Raw genomic sequence first — 17,057 nt, forward strand, 5'->3', positions numbered from 1 at the left:
GTGAGACTGTCTGGGAAACTGTCACAGATTGTTGAACGTGAAGATCACATGATCGCAGCAGCAGCAGCATTCTACAGCACTGAAGCACCTACAACTTTCTCAAATTTCACTCAGCTATCATGGACCCTGGATTTTGAACACATTCTGAAAGTAAGCCCATTTGAGGCAACTAGGGTTGAAAATTGTTGCCTTATGATGCATTATTTTACCCAGTTGGCCATGACAATGAGACTTTTAGTAGCACATAGATTATATATTGGAACTTACATGTTGTGTTACAATTAGATTAGATATCTTAAAATCATGGCTGGCTTGTATACAGAAGAATACAATAATACTGTGTGTTCTTTGTTATGGAAGTCTATTTAAAGCAATGCCCTGTTATAGCATTCTTCCTTACCAATCAGACCCCTACTGATGGAAGTCTTGTTTCATATAATAAAAGAGATTTCTATATGCCAGTGTCAACTGCTTGCAGAAATAAGTGACATTTAAATATGGGATGTCTGTTAACACAAAAGGTAAACAGGAAACGTAAATATAGGTTTGTTTAATTCAGACATTTTTATCAATTTCCAGCTTTTCAAATTAGTATGGAGCAGGCCTGAACAAACCATCTGAAAACTGCATTTTTGCATCCAAGGATCGGAGAGTCCTCTAGGGCAGGGCTTTTCAACCTTTTCACTGATTGTACCACTTTTAGGATATGGCAATATTCGAGTATCACCAGTTGCCTAGCAAGGTGTCAAAAACTCGATGATCCCCCCCAAAAAGGGAAAAAAGTGATAAAGTACAGGTGGTCCTCAACTTACAACAGTTCACTTAGTGTAGACATGTCAAACACAAGGCCCGGAGACCGGATGCAGCCCGCGAAGTGGTTTCATGTGGCCCGCGAAGCCATCCTGGAAACAGTGAGGAACCAGCCCCTGCCGTGTCGGCCCCGCCCCCTGGGTGCATGCTGGGGAGGTGTCACCCTTATTGAGGAATGAAGAAATGGACTATGCCTTGGCGCTTGCCCTGGTCCCACCTTCTTCTGCCAGAGACCCCCAGATATGTCCCACTCCTGCCCAGGCCCCCAGAGGCACTCTTGACGCAAACGATGTAGGCCACACCCACTCCATCCATGCCCACCCAGTAGGCTGCACCCACCCTGGCCACACCCACCCGGCCCCCTGAGGACAATCGCAATGCTGATGTGGCCCTCAATGAAATGGAGTTTGACACCCCTGGCTTAGTGATTTATGACCATTTTTCACATTTATGACTGTTGCAGCATCCCCAGGGTCATGTGATTTATATTTGGATGCTTGGCAACTGATCATATTTTTGATGGTCACAGTGTCCCAGGGTCATGTGATCCCCTTTTGTAATCTTTTGACAAGCAAAGTTAATGGCTGTGGGGGCGTGGCCAGCTCAATGTCACTCAGGTCAGGGGGTGCTTGTGGGTGGGCAGGCAGGGCTGTGGGGGAATTCTGGGGTCTCCGATGGAGATGAGACTGAGGTGGGCGCCGGGGAATGGTCTACCGGAGGAGCCTCGCCATCACTCTTGGGCCATGCAGTGGACTCCCAGACAGTGGCACATGCTGCCTGGAGCCCTGGGCAGCAGAGGGCAAGTGTCCAGCCCGGCCCTCAAGCTCCCAGGGCACCAGGATCCCGCAGCGCAACCCACTCCAGCCCCACTTGCCTGAGGGGGCACCCAGCCTCGCTTACCTCCTCCTCGAGGCTGCTGCTACTGCACTTACTCTCCTCGGCCACGTTGCTCATGGTGGGTGCAGGAGGGCAAAGGTTAGAGGGAGACCCACTCCTCTCCATGCGAGGAGACCCAGTTTTGTAACCAAAGCCTCCTCAGCAATAGGATGGGAAACCACCAGGAAAGGCCAGGACGAGGGGGCAAGGGGATGGCAAAAGGGCAGCAGAGCTGCTGGTGGCCAAGAGCTAAGGCAGGACTGCCCTCAGACCCTCCCTCCCTCCCTCCCATTCCAATCTCCTTCCTCCCTCCCTCCATCCCTCCTCTCCCTCCTTCCTTGCCTCCCTGTTCTCATTCCCATCTCCTTCCTTCCTTCCTTTTTCCCTCCCTCCCTCATTCCCTGCCTCCCTTTTTCTCATTCCCATCTCCTTTGTTCCTTTCTTCCTCCCTCCGTGGCTCACCTCCAGCCAATGGTGCCTTTCTTCATTCCTCATGGAGGGTGACCCCTCCCCCGCTGCATTTCTTCCCCGTTTTTTGCTGCCACCTCTGTGCACGCCCAGCAGAGATGGCTGCCACAAAGTTGTAGATTGGCTCCCGGCCGGCCTGTTTTATCTCCTTTCCTCTCTTCCCCCTCCTCTTCCTTTTCTCTTTGGTTCAGCTTCAGCTGACTCCTCCTCCTCCCAAGGCTGCGTCTTTCTCTCCCTCTCCCACCAAAACTGCCTCCTTTTATAGCCTCTCCTGTCTCTGCCCCCCTCCTCCTTTCTCTTCCGGGTGCACCAGAAGTGCCGATCCTAAGGACTCTCTCATAGCAAGTCCTGTGCTGCACCGCTTTAGTTCGTTCCCTCCCCCACTACACTTGGCTAGGCTGGGCAGGGTTGCGTACCACCTGCCAGGTGTCAATGTACTACTGGTAGTATGCGTATTACCGATTGAAAAGCCCTGCTCTAGGGTTACATGGCTGTTTTGAAGATTATCTCTTGCTCTGCTGACAGTTCCATCTGGAAAAGCTTTTTAAGCAGCCAAGCTAAGTATTTTGCAGGATAAGGTTGCTCCAATGCTTTTATTCTTCAATCAGACAATATGGTTGGCAAAAGCACCCTTCCAAATGCATGCACAACTCTAACCCACAGTCTTCTGGGAACATATTATCTTGAATAAATCTCTAATCTCTGTAACTGCAGAACTTCTCTTGATGATGCCACCAATGTATACGTATAAATAAACAAATAAACAAATGATTATTCATTGTCTTTAACCAGACAATGACTGGTTAAAGACAATGAATAAAGACTTAACTAGAAAGTCAAATATGCTTTATTCCTATATTTCACATTGGAATTGATTCAATATAATAAATTCAATTCAATTGACTCAGAATACCTCTGGTTTTCCTGTCACCTCCCATCTCCCTGAAAATAGCCAGACTACAGAGAAGAAACAACAAACTCCACTTGCTTTGTTATCATTTTTCCCTTGATCAATTCATGCAATGAGCCAGGTTGATGATGGAAGGAAGTATACTGCATTCGCTGCCTGTCTCTTATTCATAACAGTTTAATCCTTCACCACTCTGCTTCATAAGTAATATAACTGAAACATACTTTTTTAAAACTTATTTTAGTGATAGTGATTATCTTAATGCTGATTTGCTAATAAAATGACTTAGTGGACCGGGCATTCCCAACAAAATAAATCAAAATGTCAATCAGGCAGTTCCATATAACTTAGTGCTTCCCAAAATGCTAAGTTCCTTTGTTTCGCAAAACCACTTATCATAAAGACCTGATTTAAATGTCCCTGTTGTGATTGGGTAATAGGTTGGTATCATTACCAAAAGAAAAACCATTTTTACTCAACTTGGGTAAATTTACCTAGGTTTGAGAAGCATTAACTCAGATTAACTACAGTTGTACTTCACCTTTAACATCACACTTCTTGAGTGAAAACCAGAAGTATGAAAGAGGAAAAACACCAACTTAGGGATCTAATAATATTTTTTGCAGAGGCCCCACTTCACTTCTTGAGGGAAGGATAATATCTGTTTGTTTTTGCCTGCCTGTTTCTCTCAGTCATTCACACAGATATGTTTTAAACCAACAAAGCAAATAAATATTTTATAACTGATACATTTAATAATTAGGCACAATTGCTTTATAGCAGGGGTTCTCAACCTTGGCAACTTTAAGACTTGTGGACTTCAACTCCCAGAATTCTTCAGCCAGCAAAGCTCGTTGAGGAATTCTGGGAGTTGAAGTCCACAAGTCTTAAAGTTGCCAAGGTTGAGAACCCCTGCTTTATAGCCTCTACTTATAAAGTCCATGAAATTATTGACTGGCAGACTAGATTTAGTTCTGCCACAAAAGGCTTTTCACAGTATTTATGATGCACTAATTTTTATTATTGTCTTACCTTTGTTATAGTAATGAGTGTGAACTATTTCTAGCAAGCCAAATACACTTGCCATGCCTCCAAGTCCAGCATTTGCATATGACTGCTCAAGGCTTGATACTGTACATTTTAGTAAATCCAGCATTCCTTTGTAAACCTTTCGGTTAATCTCCTAAAACAAAAAGGCTCATCTGTAAGAATGCTTTGTTAATCGGAAGCCAATTCCACAGCCTTTCTATATTATTAAAAAAAAACCAGAATTTCCTTGCATTTTAATTCATTTTCTATAATTTAGTTATGCTGTCTGAAATTTAAAACAAAGAAAAGTATCATATATTATTAGTCCATTTAACTCAGTATTTTCTAAATTTCTTAACAGCATCTCTGCAGGACACAATAAGCTCTTAGACTAGGCATTATTTTATGATGTTTCCATCATCATCTTCTTCTTCATCATCATCATCATTATTATTAGCATTTGGCATTGTTACATTAGCCAGGAAACTACAATGAATTGCAGAGTAATAGTCTGGCTGCCAAGGTACCAGCCCTGTTGTAGGAAACGCTTATGTGCTTCCCATGGTGTGCTGCAAGAGGGCAAGCTGGCTTCACACCAGAAAGAAAGACAAGTGGCTCTTACTGCAGCCTTTTCCAAGGCCCCTCCCTCCCCAGAGCCACCTCACAAATGGGTGCTGCAACCAGGAAGGATCAGAGGACAGGAATCTGATTACCTGCATGGAGTACCAGCTCATCTCCCCATCAAAGTGGTACGTATTTTATCTACTTTGCATAGAACATGCTTTTGAACTGTTAGATGGACAGAAGCTGAGGTGAGTGACGGGAGCTCATCTCGACACGCAGTACTAGGACTCGAACCATCTCCATCATCATTAAGCCACTGAACCCCACACCTCTGATATTTCCATTCATTTCTCTTAAAAATGGATCCCTGAAAATGGTGCTGATGTTTATACATATTCTCTCACATCCATACATATGTATGTATGTGCACCCTCGGGCATGGTAGCTCACTGGGTGACTTTGGGCCAATCTCCTTAGCCAAACCTATTTTCACAGATGGCTGATGGGGAGAAAACTGTCAAAAATATTTCTGTCACCTTCAGCTCAGGGGATATAAATATCACAAATAAATATTTTTGGCTTTTTGTTTTTCATATTGTTTAACATCTCTAAGGAACCACTTGTAGAGTTTCGGGATGTCAAATGGCTTCTAATTCTACTTCTTTCCATTTTCAGATCCCAAGGGTGAACCTTTAAACCAGTGCTTGGACAATTTTGGATTAGACATAAGAGAATACATTGAGACATAATTAAGGTAGAGACATTACTGACTGATGAACCTGAGAATCCTAGAGATGCATATTCACTTTTGATTGAATTATGCTTTCACTAAAGCAACAGATTCTTAGTCTGAGTACTCAAGGATCCAGCAGGCCTCTGGAAATTTACCAGATCTTTTATGTTATGTTTACATTTAGCTTAACAATTCTGACTCTTCTCAATCATCCATATCCTAGTCATTGTCCTATGCTTTATGTGGGACTGTCCGTAAACCTACTGAAATATATCTGCTACTATAAACCTGGAGCAAACCACGCAATATTTCCTTTAACTGTATCTTCCACTTGGACTTTAATGGCTGATGAAAAAGATCTGTTATGAGAAGGTTTTTATTGTACTAGGGATGCTTTTATATGTCATAATATTATATTATAATATTCTGTTAGTACAGGGGTGTCAAACTGGCAGCCCATGGGCCGGATGCGTCACGTGCAGGCCATGCCCACCCTGGCTCCGCAAAGGCAAAAAATGTTGCAATACGTCACGATACGTCATATGATGTGATCGAGTTTGACACCCGTGCGTTAGTGACTGGGAATCTACAAAAGTTGGCAATAAACTATGGTAATAAATAATTTCTGAATGCAAATTAAGGTGCATCAAACTAAATAATTAATATTTTTTAATCCCTACTTCTAATACTGGCTTCTTAAACCCTTTGTGATATCACTGGGCGCTCTTCTGCCCATATGAATTTATCTGGGAAATGAGCTCTGCCTCCATTTTCTACTGTCAGTTGGAAGTAGTATTTCTCAGTTAAACTGACCATATTGAAGTTCAGCTCTGAGGAAAAAAACATTTGACCAAGTACTACCTACATTTCATTAGAAGGTACTAATCCTTTTTCAGCAAGCAATTTCCTTCTTATCTACAACATTTGATCCATTACTTTGTATTATTTTATTCTTTATATTGTAAGGCTTGTAGTAGCAGTTTCCTTGTGAACGATCTTAAATAAGCTTCAGTACAGAAACTCAGAGCAAAATTCATTCATGGATGGATGAGGGAAAAAAGTAAAAATAAAACTAACCACATCCTGGACAAGATCCTGTCGAGCATCCTCCTCTGACTGGATAGTGCGATTAAGCTTACTTAATACAAACATACGGAGTTGCTCACTTTCCAAGAGACGACGTACTTTCTTCATGTTTAACCAACCAATTCCTTGTCCATCTAGGACATTGTGCACCACCTCTTTCAAGAACTGCTGATTTTCACTACAAGGAGGCATATAGTAAAAAAAAAAAGAATCAACTCAAAACTTCTACAGCTTTTCTATCACTATAATTATTAAAAGAAAGATCTTTTTTATTTTTTATGTAAAATAGCATTCCTCACTATGCTTGGATTGCAAGACTTAAGAACTGAAAGCATATTATATATTATGTTGCTTTATATAGCAACTTTAAACAGCATTTTTAAAAAGAAAATAAACATATATTGTTTTTTGAAAAAAGAAAATGTTGCCTTAAATAAGTAGGAAGCAACTTTGGCGGTACAAAGACTCTTATGTCTGAGGGCTGGACTATAACATAGTCATATTCGGAGGGTAATTTGTTGGAAGAAGCCTATGCCTAATACAAAATGCAGCAGTATGTCTACTAATGAGAGCCAATAATATAACATTAGGCTTTGAGGGAAATATTCGGAAGCCATTAACAAAAAGGATAGAAATTCTTAAGCCCTGGAAAGAAATTAGTTATTAAGAAGAGACTCGGGCTGATTCATTTCTAACTCACTAAGATATAAGAGGAAGATAAGAAAAACAATCAGACTTTCAAGATTCTGCTAATATGTCAATGAAGTTTAGTTCTAGTTTTTTGTAGAATCTGTTCCCTTATCTGTACAATATTGAAGGGTTGACAATTAAGGTTCCATCTTTCTGGAACAGCCTATATCCAGAAATTCATATTTCATATTATGATGCTTAGGAAGGCATAGGATTTTCTGCCTGAGCAGGGTATTGGACTACAACACCCTGGAACCTTAATTGTCAATCCTTCAATATTGTACAGATAAGGGAACAGATTCTACAAAAAACTAGAACTAAACTTCAATGACATATTAGCAGAATCTTGAAAGTCTGATTGTTTTTCTTATCTTCCTCTTATATCTTAGTGAGTTAGAAATGTATCAGCCCTTCAAGGTTTCTCTGTTATTCTGTTAAGGCAGTGGTTCTCAACCTTTTTAATGCCGCGACCCCCAACCGGTCATAAGTCGAGGACTACTCAACCAGTCGTAAGTCGAGGACTACTCAACTGGTGCAGCACCGTTTGCAGAATGGGACTTTTGGCGGGCTCAGCAGGGCAGAGACAGCCTGGACAATTCCTATTGGCTTTTGAAAGCCAATAGAATTAGACTCTATTCAAGAGAGTCTATTCTATTGGCTTTCAAAAGCCAATAGAATAAAAGGGAGTAGCACAGCTAAGGAAAAGGGGGAAAAAATGGCGGACTGCATTGTTTGGCGACCCCCGTGAAATGGTCGTTCGACCCCAAATGGGGTCCCGACCCACAGGTTGAGAACCACTGTGTTAAGGTATCTAAGACTGATATTTTTTTGTATTACTTTTATTTTTAAGACTGCTCCCAGTCTTGCAGGGCAATGGTGTATTTTATGATGTTGTGTTTTTAATATTTTAACTGTAAAATTGTAAGCTACAAGGAATATTGCTGCCATTCTCACTCCCTCATGTCCTACTATACTACATCATCACAGAGTGTTCCCAGGAGAGATAAGCTGGAATAGAGGCAATGTGTGCCAAGAATCACCTAAGAAATAAAACTCAATTCAGCTGTAGAAAGCAGATGCTTATATCGGACAGCAGCAATACAGAAACATGTTGCATATGTTGATCACATTAGTGAAAACAGCAAAGGCACGATTTCATATCGTGCAGAAGGCAATGTTAAACTATCCCTATATTTTACCAAGTAAGTCCCATGGATAGACAACATAAAATGACTGACTAGATATTGTCATATAATCAGGCTCCTCAGGTTGGATAGCACTCAATGCTCTACTGAAGAACAGTTGAAGATCTTTCACAGTATTAATGGGTTTTTTTTTAACATGACTAGATTAAAGCCTTGAGGAAATCTATTTGCTGATGCTGCCATGCAGGAAAAGAAAATATAAAACTGCAAAGAAAGAATGGAAGTGTAATATGGAACATAAAAAGCATAAATATGTGAAAGCTCAACACAATGAAAGATGAGATTAAGCTGAATAATGAAATTTTCAGCCAATTGAAATGAATCGGATAATGGGCATTTTCAATCAAAAGATCACACTGCTTCATAGTCAAGACAGGAAAAACAAAAAAGCAACAGCGTTGCTTTTATAGTCAAGAAGGATATGAAAAGATAAAACTCATGTCAATGTAGTTAATGATAGAATAATATCAATTAGACTTCATGGACAGCCCTTTAATTCGTTATACAAATTTGTGCTTGAACCACTGATGCAGAAGAACAGGAGGATAGCAAGGATTACAGTCAAGTTTAATCTGAAAATGGCAAAATTTGTAAGATATACTGCTTGTGTTTGGACAATAGAATGTTAAAATTGGAAATATTAAGTAGAGAAGTGTAGTTCAATTATATAGTCTAAGAAACAGAAATAAAAGAGGAGAATGACTTACAGGCTTCTGCCAATGTAGTGATTTCTTCACTGCTAACAGTCTTCTAACAACCACAACAATACCTATGCATGTGGACATTACCAGGTAAAGTACACAAAATGCAAAACAATCATGGCATTGATACAAGGAAATGAAAGAGCTGTAATGACAGTAAAGATGTGGTCAATAACTGTGAAACAATCACAAATTGTTCGTGCTGACATTCCAAGTCAAGCTAAAGTGGATGAACAAAGCCAACCTGTTTGCACAATATTATATTCCCTACTTATAAAAACCTCTAATGCTAGAAGATGAAATCAGATCAGCATTCCAGTCATTACCAGGTCAAAGACTTACAGAAATTGTTTTGAGTATGACAAGTAACAGAAAAAGAAACTGTCAAGCTTATAATCAAACTATGCTAGTTAATCTGAAGAACAATATATTGACCAATAGATTGGAAGAGATCAGTCTGCATACCAATATCAAAGAGAGTTAACGGATTATGCAGACTATTGTACAATATTTCACATGCTAGAAAAATAATGCATATGAGTACAAATTAAGAGCCCTTCACAGAACAGAAGATGCTTGATATTCAAGCTGGCTTTATGAAAAGAATGAGGAAGTAGAGACATTAGTTCAGGTGTACACTGGATAGCTGAGAAAACAAAAGAATATCCCTTCAAAAGACAATATGTGCTTTATTTCAGTAAAGAAACCAGCAATTAAAAAATATACTGCAGATTAGCACTCTGTAGGATAGCAAAAGATATTTAGATATCATGATGTATCTATTCCTACAAAAGTCAGAATCATACAGATAATAGTTCTTCCTATAATATTCAAGGCCAGTGTAAGTTGTATTTTGAAGAAGCAGTATTTTGAACTTTGAGTTCAAAATGAGAAAACTCATTTTGAGAACTTGAGAAAATCATGGATAGACAAGAAAACAAAAGATCACAAAATAAATCAACCCAGAGTTTTCATCAAGGTGCAAATAACCAGGCTGAAGATTATCATATATGGACATATTATAAGAAGACCTAGCTCTTTTAAGTCTACAGTGCTAAGAAAGAGAAAAAGAAAGAGAAAAAGAAGATGACCAGCAGCAAGATAGATAGACTTGATTACAGTATGATGGGTAGACCATTAAGAAGATTCGAAATACTGGCTAGGGACATACATTTGTCTGTCTGTGTGGCTATCTTGTATGGCTTCTACGAGACAATGTGAACTTCTCAGTCTATAAGAATAACAAATAAATAAATAAAGTATAAATCAAGTGGTTGTTGACAGAAAGTTAAAAGCAGAAGATCCCATTCCTTTATTATTTTCTCTCTCTTCCAGGCAACAGACTTCAACAGAGAAGGCAGGTACAGTAGTAGTTGCAGAAGCTTCAGAAATTAGGCAATGTAAAAGAAGCTACTTGCCAAGCTGTGCCTTAAATTTTTTACCTGGAATTACTGGTTCGTCCTTGTGGTGAAGGAGATTCCCTTTTCACTGTTGGGCTGTGCTTTATAACAGAAGACTTCTGATCGACCAGTGCTCGCCTGTTTCCTGCATATGTAAAGAGGCAGAATGAGAAAACGTTTACTGAGAAAGATGTTTTAAGTCCATAAATGCTACTAATGAGACATACAGGAATTAACTAACATTCTGTTTAAAAGGACGTACAAAAAAAAAACTTGAAAAAGCAGCAGCATATTTTGTATTACTGCATCATACATCGGCAGAAAACAGTAATGGGAATGAGACAAAAGAGAAGATGGCAGTAAGAGCAGAAGGTGAAAAGCAGGAGAAGCTCAGCTGCTCTGCATGCATTTCTGCCACAAGAACCATCTTCGGATTCAACATATGGAAAAGCGTAATGTGATATGGGAATGTGATTAGTAGAGATCATACAATCTTGGTTATCAGTGGTAAAGTTGCCCAAAGACAGGCACAAAATGCTTACTGGGAATCGGTATGTCATGCACAACTCATGATGCAAAGGACCCACCTTCATTGCTTACTGGCCCAGCTTCAGTAATAATCTCCATTATAGTATTTAGCCCAAATACTGGGACACAAAATAAACAATTAGTAGTATACTAGTAAAATCACCACCATTTCTATATTAAATTAGTAGCTTCCCTCAGTGCTGTAAGAATAATCAAGAAGTGGGAGGTAAAAACAACTAAACAAAAGTATCAGTAGTCTTGGGAGGGCAAGAAGGCCATAACACTGTATCCCCTATCTCTTATTCAGCATTTGCACTGGTGCTGCTCCTGAACCAAGTCTCAGATTATCAATAATTAAAATAAAATAGTTGAACATCATTACTTTCACATAAAACTCCCTAAACAGTGTACTGTGTTTCATCGCTGGAGCTATATATTTCCTAATCCCCCAACTCTTACCACAAAATTTCTAAGGCCCCTTGAGCACCTTCTTGAAAGTTAAAAAAACATACAACTATCTCACATTTACAGTATAGACTTGCCCTTAAACTGATCTTAAAGTCATTAGAAATCTAGAAGGTAACTCTGTGCTCCATTCAAAATTAAATGTATTTTTTTTCTGTTCCAAAAATGAAATTACTTTCCTTTAAGAAAATGAAGGAAGGTACATTAAAAACCAAATCTAAAAGAAATTGCTGGAAAGAATAATAAAATATTGAGAAATGGAATCTAATAAGATACTATACCTAGTGAACAAATCTACTGCAAAGTTTTCAAATACTTTATTTACCTGAAAGGAAGCATATTTTATTTCTACAAATAGTTTATTTCTAAAATGGGAGAATGATATTTGTTGAAAATTCAGCAAAGGAACAGAAGCACATAAATATTCTTCTGTCCAATATTCCAATGTTTTAAATTCAGGATTGTTTTCCTTTTCGTTAAATATGTTTTAAAAATTCAATATACATATATGTTAACTTTGCTGCAATACCATTAAGAAAAATACCTCTCATATCTACTCATCTACTCCTAAACTGAGGGATAGGCATTACTCATAAACTGCTAACTGCATAACTCATCTACTCATAAACTGCTATCTGTAGGCATTACTTCACTCTTTATCTCCCCCTGTGAAATACCCTGCTAATTCTTAAGCTTTTTTTAAAAAAAAAATCTAGTTACAAAGGGAACAATTTAAAGTAAAGAGCTGGTTTTCAGCCACTTGCAATTTTTATTTCCTAAAATGCCTCTGGTTCAAACACCAACCATGTCTAAAATGAAGAGGGAAAAGGTGGAATTCATTGCTTTGTAAGAAGAGGGGGGGAGTCGTGGCAGGAGACCGAGAAGAGGAATGTTCTGAGGAGGAAGTAGGAAAGGCTACAGACAATGAGGGAAGTGGGAGAAAGCAAGAAAGCATCTGACTACGTGCATGTACATTTGTGCAGGGTTGGTCAAAAAAGTCAAGATGATGGTTGTAATCACAAAATTGAAACCCTGCCCTTTTTTACATGCCTGCATATATATAAAAAAGTTGGGGGTTCTCTTTGCATGGTCACAACTGCCATCTTGACTTTCTGATATCCCCTGCAGAAGCCCTTGTATATTTGAGTGTGTGAGTCTGTGCCCAAGATAGATTGCATAGTTCCTGTGTGAGGGAGATGGCCATTTCTAAATTTGATAAATAAATAAATAAATATGGTATGCATTTTGAGTGGATGATCCAGAGAAAGAAAGCTGAGTGTTTGAAACTGACCTTAAAGAAAGAGTTAATATTTAAATTGTGGGTTAATTACTTTTAGCCTCGTAAACTTATATTTCTGTGAAACTGGCATTTCATGATAACATTTATCTGGCTATCTTATAAAAGCCCCATGTTATTCTAATATTCACTCAAAAAAAAGCAGAAACACTTATTTATATATTATTTATGAAAAAGGCAGAAGTACATGCAAAGAAACTGTCTATTCCAAAGGTTAAAAATATCATTGGTATAACATAGAACAAGAGATCACACTGAACAGGAATTGTCAAAAAATGATAAACTGCGGAAAATGAGACAAAAACATGAAAAGAAATGGAATCACCCATCACTGTTTTCTTCCAATGTGTGTTATTATTAGATTTAGCTAACAGAGAAATGTGAGCGATAAAAAAATATGCTCATTAGAATGTAAGCAGATGGAAACATTGTTAAGATATCATGCAGAAACTTTAGAGTACTCACATTCCTTTTCAGTTACTATTTTATTTATTTAAAACATTTTTATAGCCATCCATCTTATATCAAACTCTGGGCAGCTCCCAATCATTTGGGGATGTATATTTTACATAAACACACACACCCAAGAAAGAAAGTTATGCTATCCAAAGCAAACTTTAAGGCAGCAACAGAAAACCAACTTTTGGCCTTTATCATCAAAAGGTCAAATGTTAGCAAGACATTATACCAACCTTTATCCATATCCCTTCCCACTTCCAGATTAAAGTAATCTTTACCGATGAAAATGGAGAAGGGGAAGAAATAAATAAAATCAACTTATTACAAAGAAAAAAAATATTTTTTCTAATCATATACAAGAACTGAACAGACAAACAAAGCCTCCTTCTAGTTGAGCAACTAAAAAGTTCAAGTACAAAAAAAAATGATAAGGCTTAGGTTCATTGGTAAATCTGACTAATATTGACTGTAGTATATATAAAATAACAGTAACTTCTACAACCTGTATTTATTCTTCACTCTTCAAATTAATGAAAGGTTTAGCCACGACTATCCACAGGAAATATAAGGCTATGACACAAATACTGTGTCCTAAGAATTTTGGCAACGAATTGGGATGCAAGTATAAGAGAATCAAATTTATCACACAATACAGCTAGTCCTTGACTTATAACTGTTGGTTTAGCAACCTTTCAAAGTTATGACCATGCTGAAAAAAGTCCAGTCCTCACACTAATGATCATCGCACCACCCCGATGTTCATGTGCTCACTGTTCAGGCACTGGCAACTGGTTTGCATTTATGACCAACTGCAGTGTCCTGTGGTCATGTGATCATGATTTGTAAGCTTTCTTGTTGGCTTCCAGCAAAAACCACCCATTTGGAAGACTGTGGTATTTACTTAACAACCATCATAAAAATGGTCATAAACTCAGATTTCACTTGACTTATGATAGCAACAACTTACAACAGAAATTCACGTCCCAATTGGGGTCATCAGTCAAGGATCACCTGTATTGCCGTGTGTCATTATTTTTGCATCAATATGACTTGTTGTGGACACCTCCGCATCCAACTTAATTAACTGCAACTGCTCCCAAGAGAAAGATTATTAATATATTCACTTTCAAGTTAATTTCCCATCTAGCAAACATTTATACGTAGAGGTCATTAAAAGTTAGTCTATATGAAGGCTGCTGAAACATCTCTCCCATATTAGTGCTCCACGTGACTGATATAATACTTAATAAAATGTTCGCAGGGTAAAAAGACATATGAACAAAGACCCACTAAGTATATTTCAATGGTCACTGCCATTCCAATGTTTACTCTATACATTCCATGAATAGATATTGGAAAAACATCCTAAGCATTACCATTTGGGAGTCTTATTTTCTCATTGTCCTGTTTCACAAAACATATTTGAGGAAGAAGATATATTTTGTGACTACTTGGCAATCAGTTATGAAAGCATTAACCGGCAACGAAAACAATTACCTTTTAGACTAGGAAATGGAGTGGTTTTGTCTCTCACAGCTTTGGTTGGAAGTGCTAAATTGGAGAGACTAAAGCTTGTGCTGTGGTTTTTGTACAGGCTACCTGTAATAAAAAGAAAATATATTGAGTGATCTAATCATTCCCTTATTTCATTCGGCTATTTATTCAGCTATTTATATGTGAGCTCATCTCTGTCTTTCTCAGATTAGGAAGTAATTCAATATGCATCTTCACAATTTTTTCCTTCCATTCAATCATGTCTGATTCTTGAAGTTTTCTTGGCAAGGTTTTTAAGAAGTGGTTTCCCTAAGACTGGGAAAAAGTGACTGGTCCAAGGTCACCCGGCTGCTTTTGTCCCTAAGGCAGGACTAGAACTCACTGTCTCCTGGTTTCTAGCCAGATGTCTTAGCTACTATAGCAAACTGGCTGTCATCTTCATATTTAATATGCATCTTTTAAAAATATAAATTATAATCAACAGAAGGCCATCAATGGGACATTGCTCTCAAAACCAATACTAAAACATAGAAGAATATTTCAGGAATATACTTTCTATTTCAATTTTATAACCTACTTGTTAAATGCACAAAGTTATGCAAAGTCCTTTTTGTTTTACTTAGGATTACTTAGGATAGCAGATTCTCTCTCTTCATTTTTATTTTTATTTGGTCAGAAGAATTTGAGGCACATTTTGCACATAACAATAGGAAGAGGAGGGATAGAATAAATGCCTCACTTATTTTATCTCCTATACATCTCTGCCTCATTAAAAATAATTTTAAATACCTGCATTTTTTAAAATTCCATTTTTGTTTGCATCACATTTTTCAGATATCTGATGTATAGTAATTAATCATGAATCATCTATTTTAATTTGAGAAAAAGAATTTTACATTCTTCTTTAAGAAAATGTACATCATTTGTATAAGATGAAAATTAAAAACTCAATAAACAGGATCAAAGTTAGTTAAAAGAAATTTACTTGCTTTAAAAAATTATTTAAATTTCTATCTCACTGTTATATTTAAAAGAAATTGTTGTAACTTAGTGGCATTTTATTAAAAAGGTGTTTATATGTATACAGGAGTAATGTAATTTTTTAACAAACAATCACTTTTTAAGAGTATATTTGAGAGGGAGCCTGAGCAACTCCACAACTAGATGCTACTATTCAAAAGCCCCTTTCTTGAATCATTACTATTTTCTAAAAATAACGTCAACTGATCAAAAATATTTTGAATCAACAACCACAAACCATAACTAAAAAAAACATAAATGTTTCCTGTACAATTTACAAAGGGTAAATGTAACTATAAGTAAACCCAACTTTAATATAACTGAGGTACATCTGTTCTTTATTCAAATCTGCCAGTCTTCTTGGCACACCAACCCAGGGCAAAAACCCCGCTGGCTAATATTGCCAACTGGATATTGTGTCGCAACTTCAAGCCCAAGAACTCTCTCGAATCCCTTCCAAAACAGGCTAAACCACTACTCCTAAAAAAAACTGTAGCACTGATTTTAGTCACACAATAATTCAAATCAGACTGTGCTTCTCCTTAGAAAGTAATATGCAAACTTCCTTTGAAAAACACAGCTAATCAAAATGAGCAAGATATACTGCAAATACATCTAAGAATCACTAGGGAGAGGAGGGACAAGCCAATGGTACTATCTACTCCCCCACATATTATCATGTCCAAATGGCTCTTATTAGGAAAGGAAAATAACTGTTTACTAGCAATGGAATATTTCTGATTGCTTGATGGCCATCTTAACAGAGAATTTCAGTTTCAAAGCTGGCCAAAGACGTGTGACAATATCCCACATATGGAATTACAATCTTAGTGCTTAGCAAACAGCATGTTGTCTGGGTTCACATTTCACAACAATCAATAATAGTCAATTTCTATCATATCATACTCTACATAATAGCTTTCCTTTATTTTCTCTTCTTCCCATATTGTTCTCGTTTGCAAACATTAGGTTAATACAGTTCTTAATGTCTTAGTAACAAAGAGGTTAAATATAAACATTTTTCTAACATTTATCCAATTGGTAATAGCATCAATATAGAACTTCTTTTCTAATTAGTCCTTTTGGTTGCGTTATATGTCCTGTTTTCAACATTCTCGTTTAGACTTTTCCCCACAAAATTGAAATCATTTTTATCTGTTAAGATTTTCTCAAAATTAATTTACAGTTAAATATCTAAGCTGTTTCCCTTACATTTCTCATATCATTAAAAAAAATACAATACTACTCAGAATAAGAAAGAAAAAGAAAAACATATCTCTCTCAAACTAAAATTCATTTATATCCCCCATTTTTTCATTTTT

At 37.6% G+C, this 17,057-nt stretch overlaps 1 protein-coding gene across 45 annotated transcripts in view; it reads right to left on the reverse strand.

Moving 5' to 3' along the window:
• Nucleotides 1–17,057, reverse strand: part of MADD (MAP kinase activating death domain) — a 91,238-nt gene that overhangs the window by 42,594 nt on the left and 31,587 nt on the right. For 26 of the 45 annotated variants that reach the window (XR_005558485.1, XM_039357871.1, XM_039357880.1 and 23 more), the window contains 5 exons: nt 14,719–14,820; nt 11,060–11,119; nt 10,515–10,617; nt 6,468–6,654; nt 4,097–4,247 (listed from right to left, as the gene is read on the reverse strand). Coding sequence is in view for 44 of the 45 variants with exons in the window: in XM_039357871.1 (XP_039213805.1) it covers nt 4,097–4,247; nt 6,468–6,654; nt 10,515–10,617; nt 11,060–11,119; nt 14,719–14,820 (603 nt within the window). In the remaining variant the exon portion in view is untranslated. Of the gene's footprint in view, nt 1–4,096; nt 4,248–6,467; nt 6,655–10,514; nt 10,618–11,059; nt 11,120–13,454; nt 13,494–14,718; nt 14,821–17,057 lie in introns of all 45 variants that reach the window. The other 19 variants (XM_039357837.1, XM_039357800.1, XM_039357782.1 and 16 more) reach the window with 2 other exon arrangements.

The sequence above is a fragment of the Crotalus tigris genome, unplaced genomic scaffold (genome assembly GCF_016545835.1).
Source record: "Crotalus tigris isolate CLP2741 ecotype Arizona unplaced genomic scaffold, ASM1654583v1 scf7180000017576.4783729, whole genome shotgun sequence".
In the NCBI taxonomy this organism is placed as follows: Eukaryota; Metazoa; Chordata; class Lepidosauria; order Squamata; family Viperidae; genus Crotalus; species Crotalus tigris.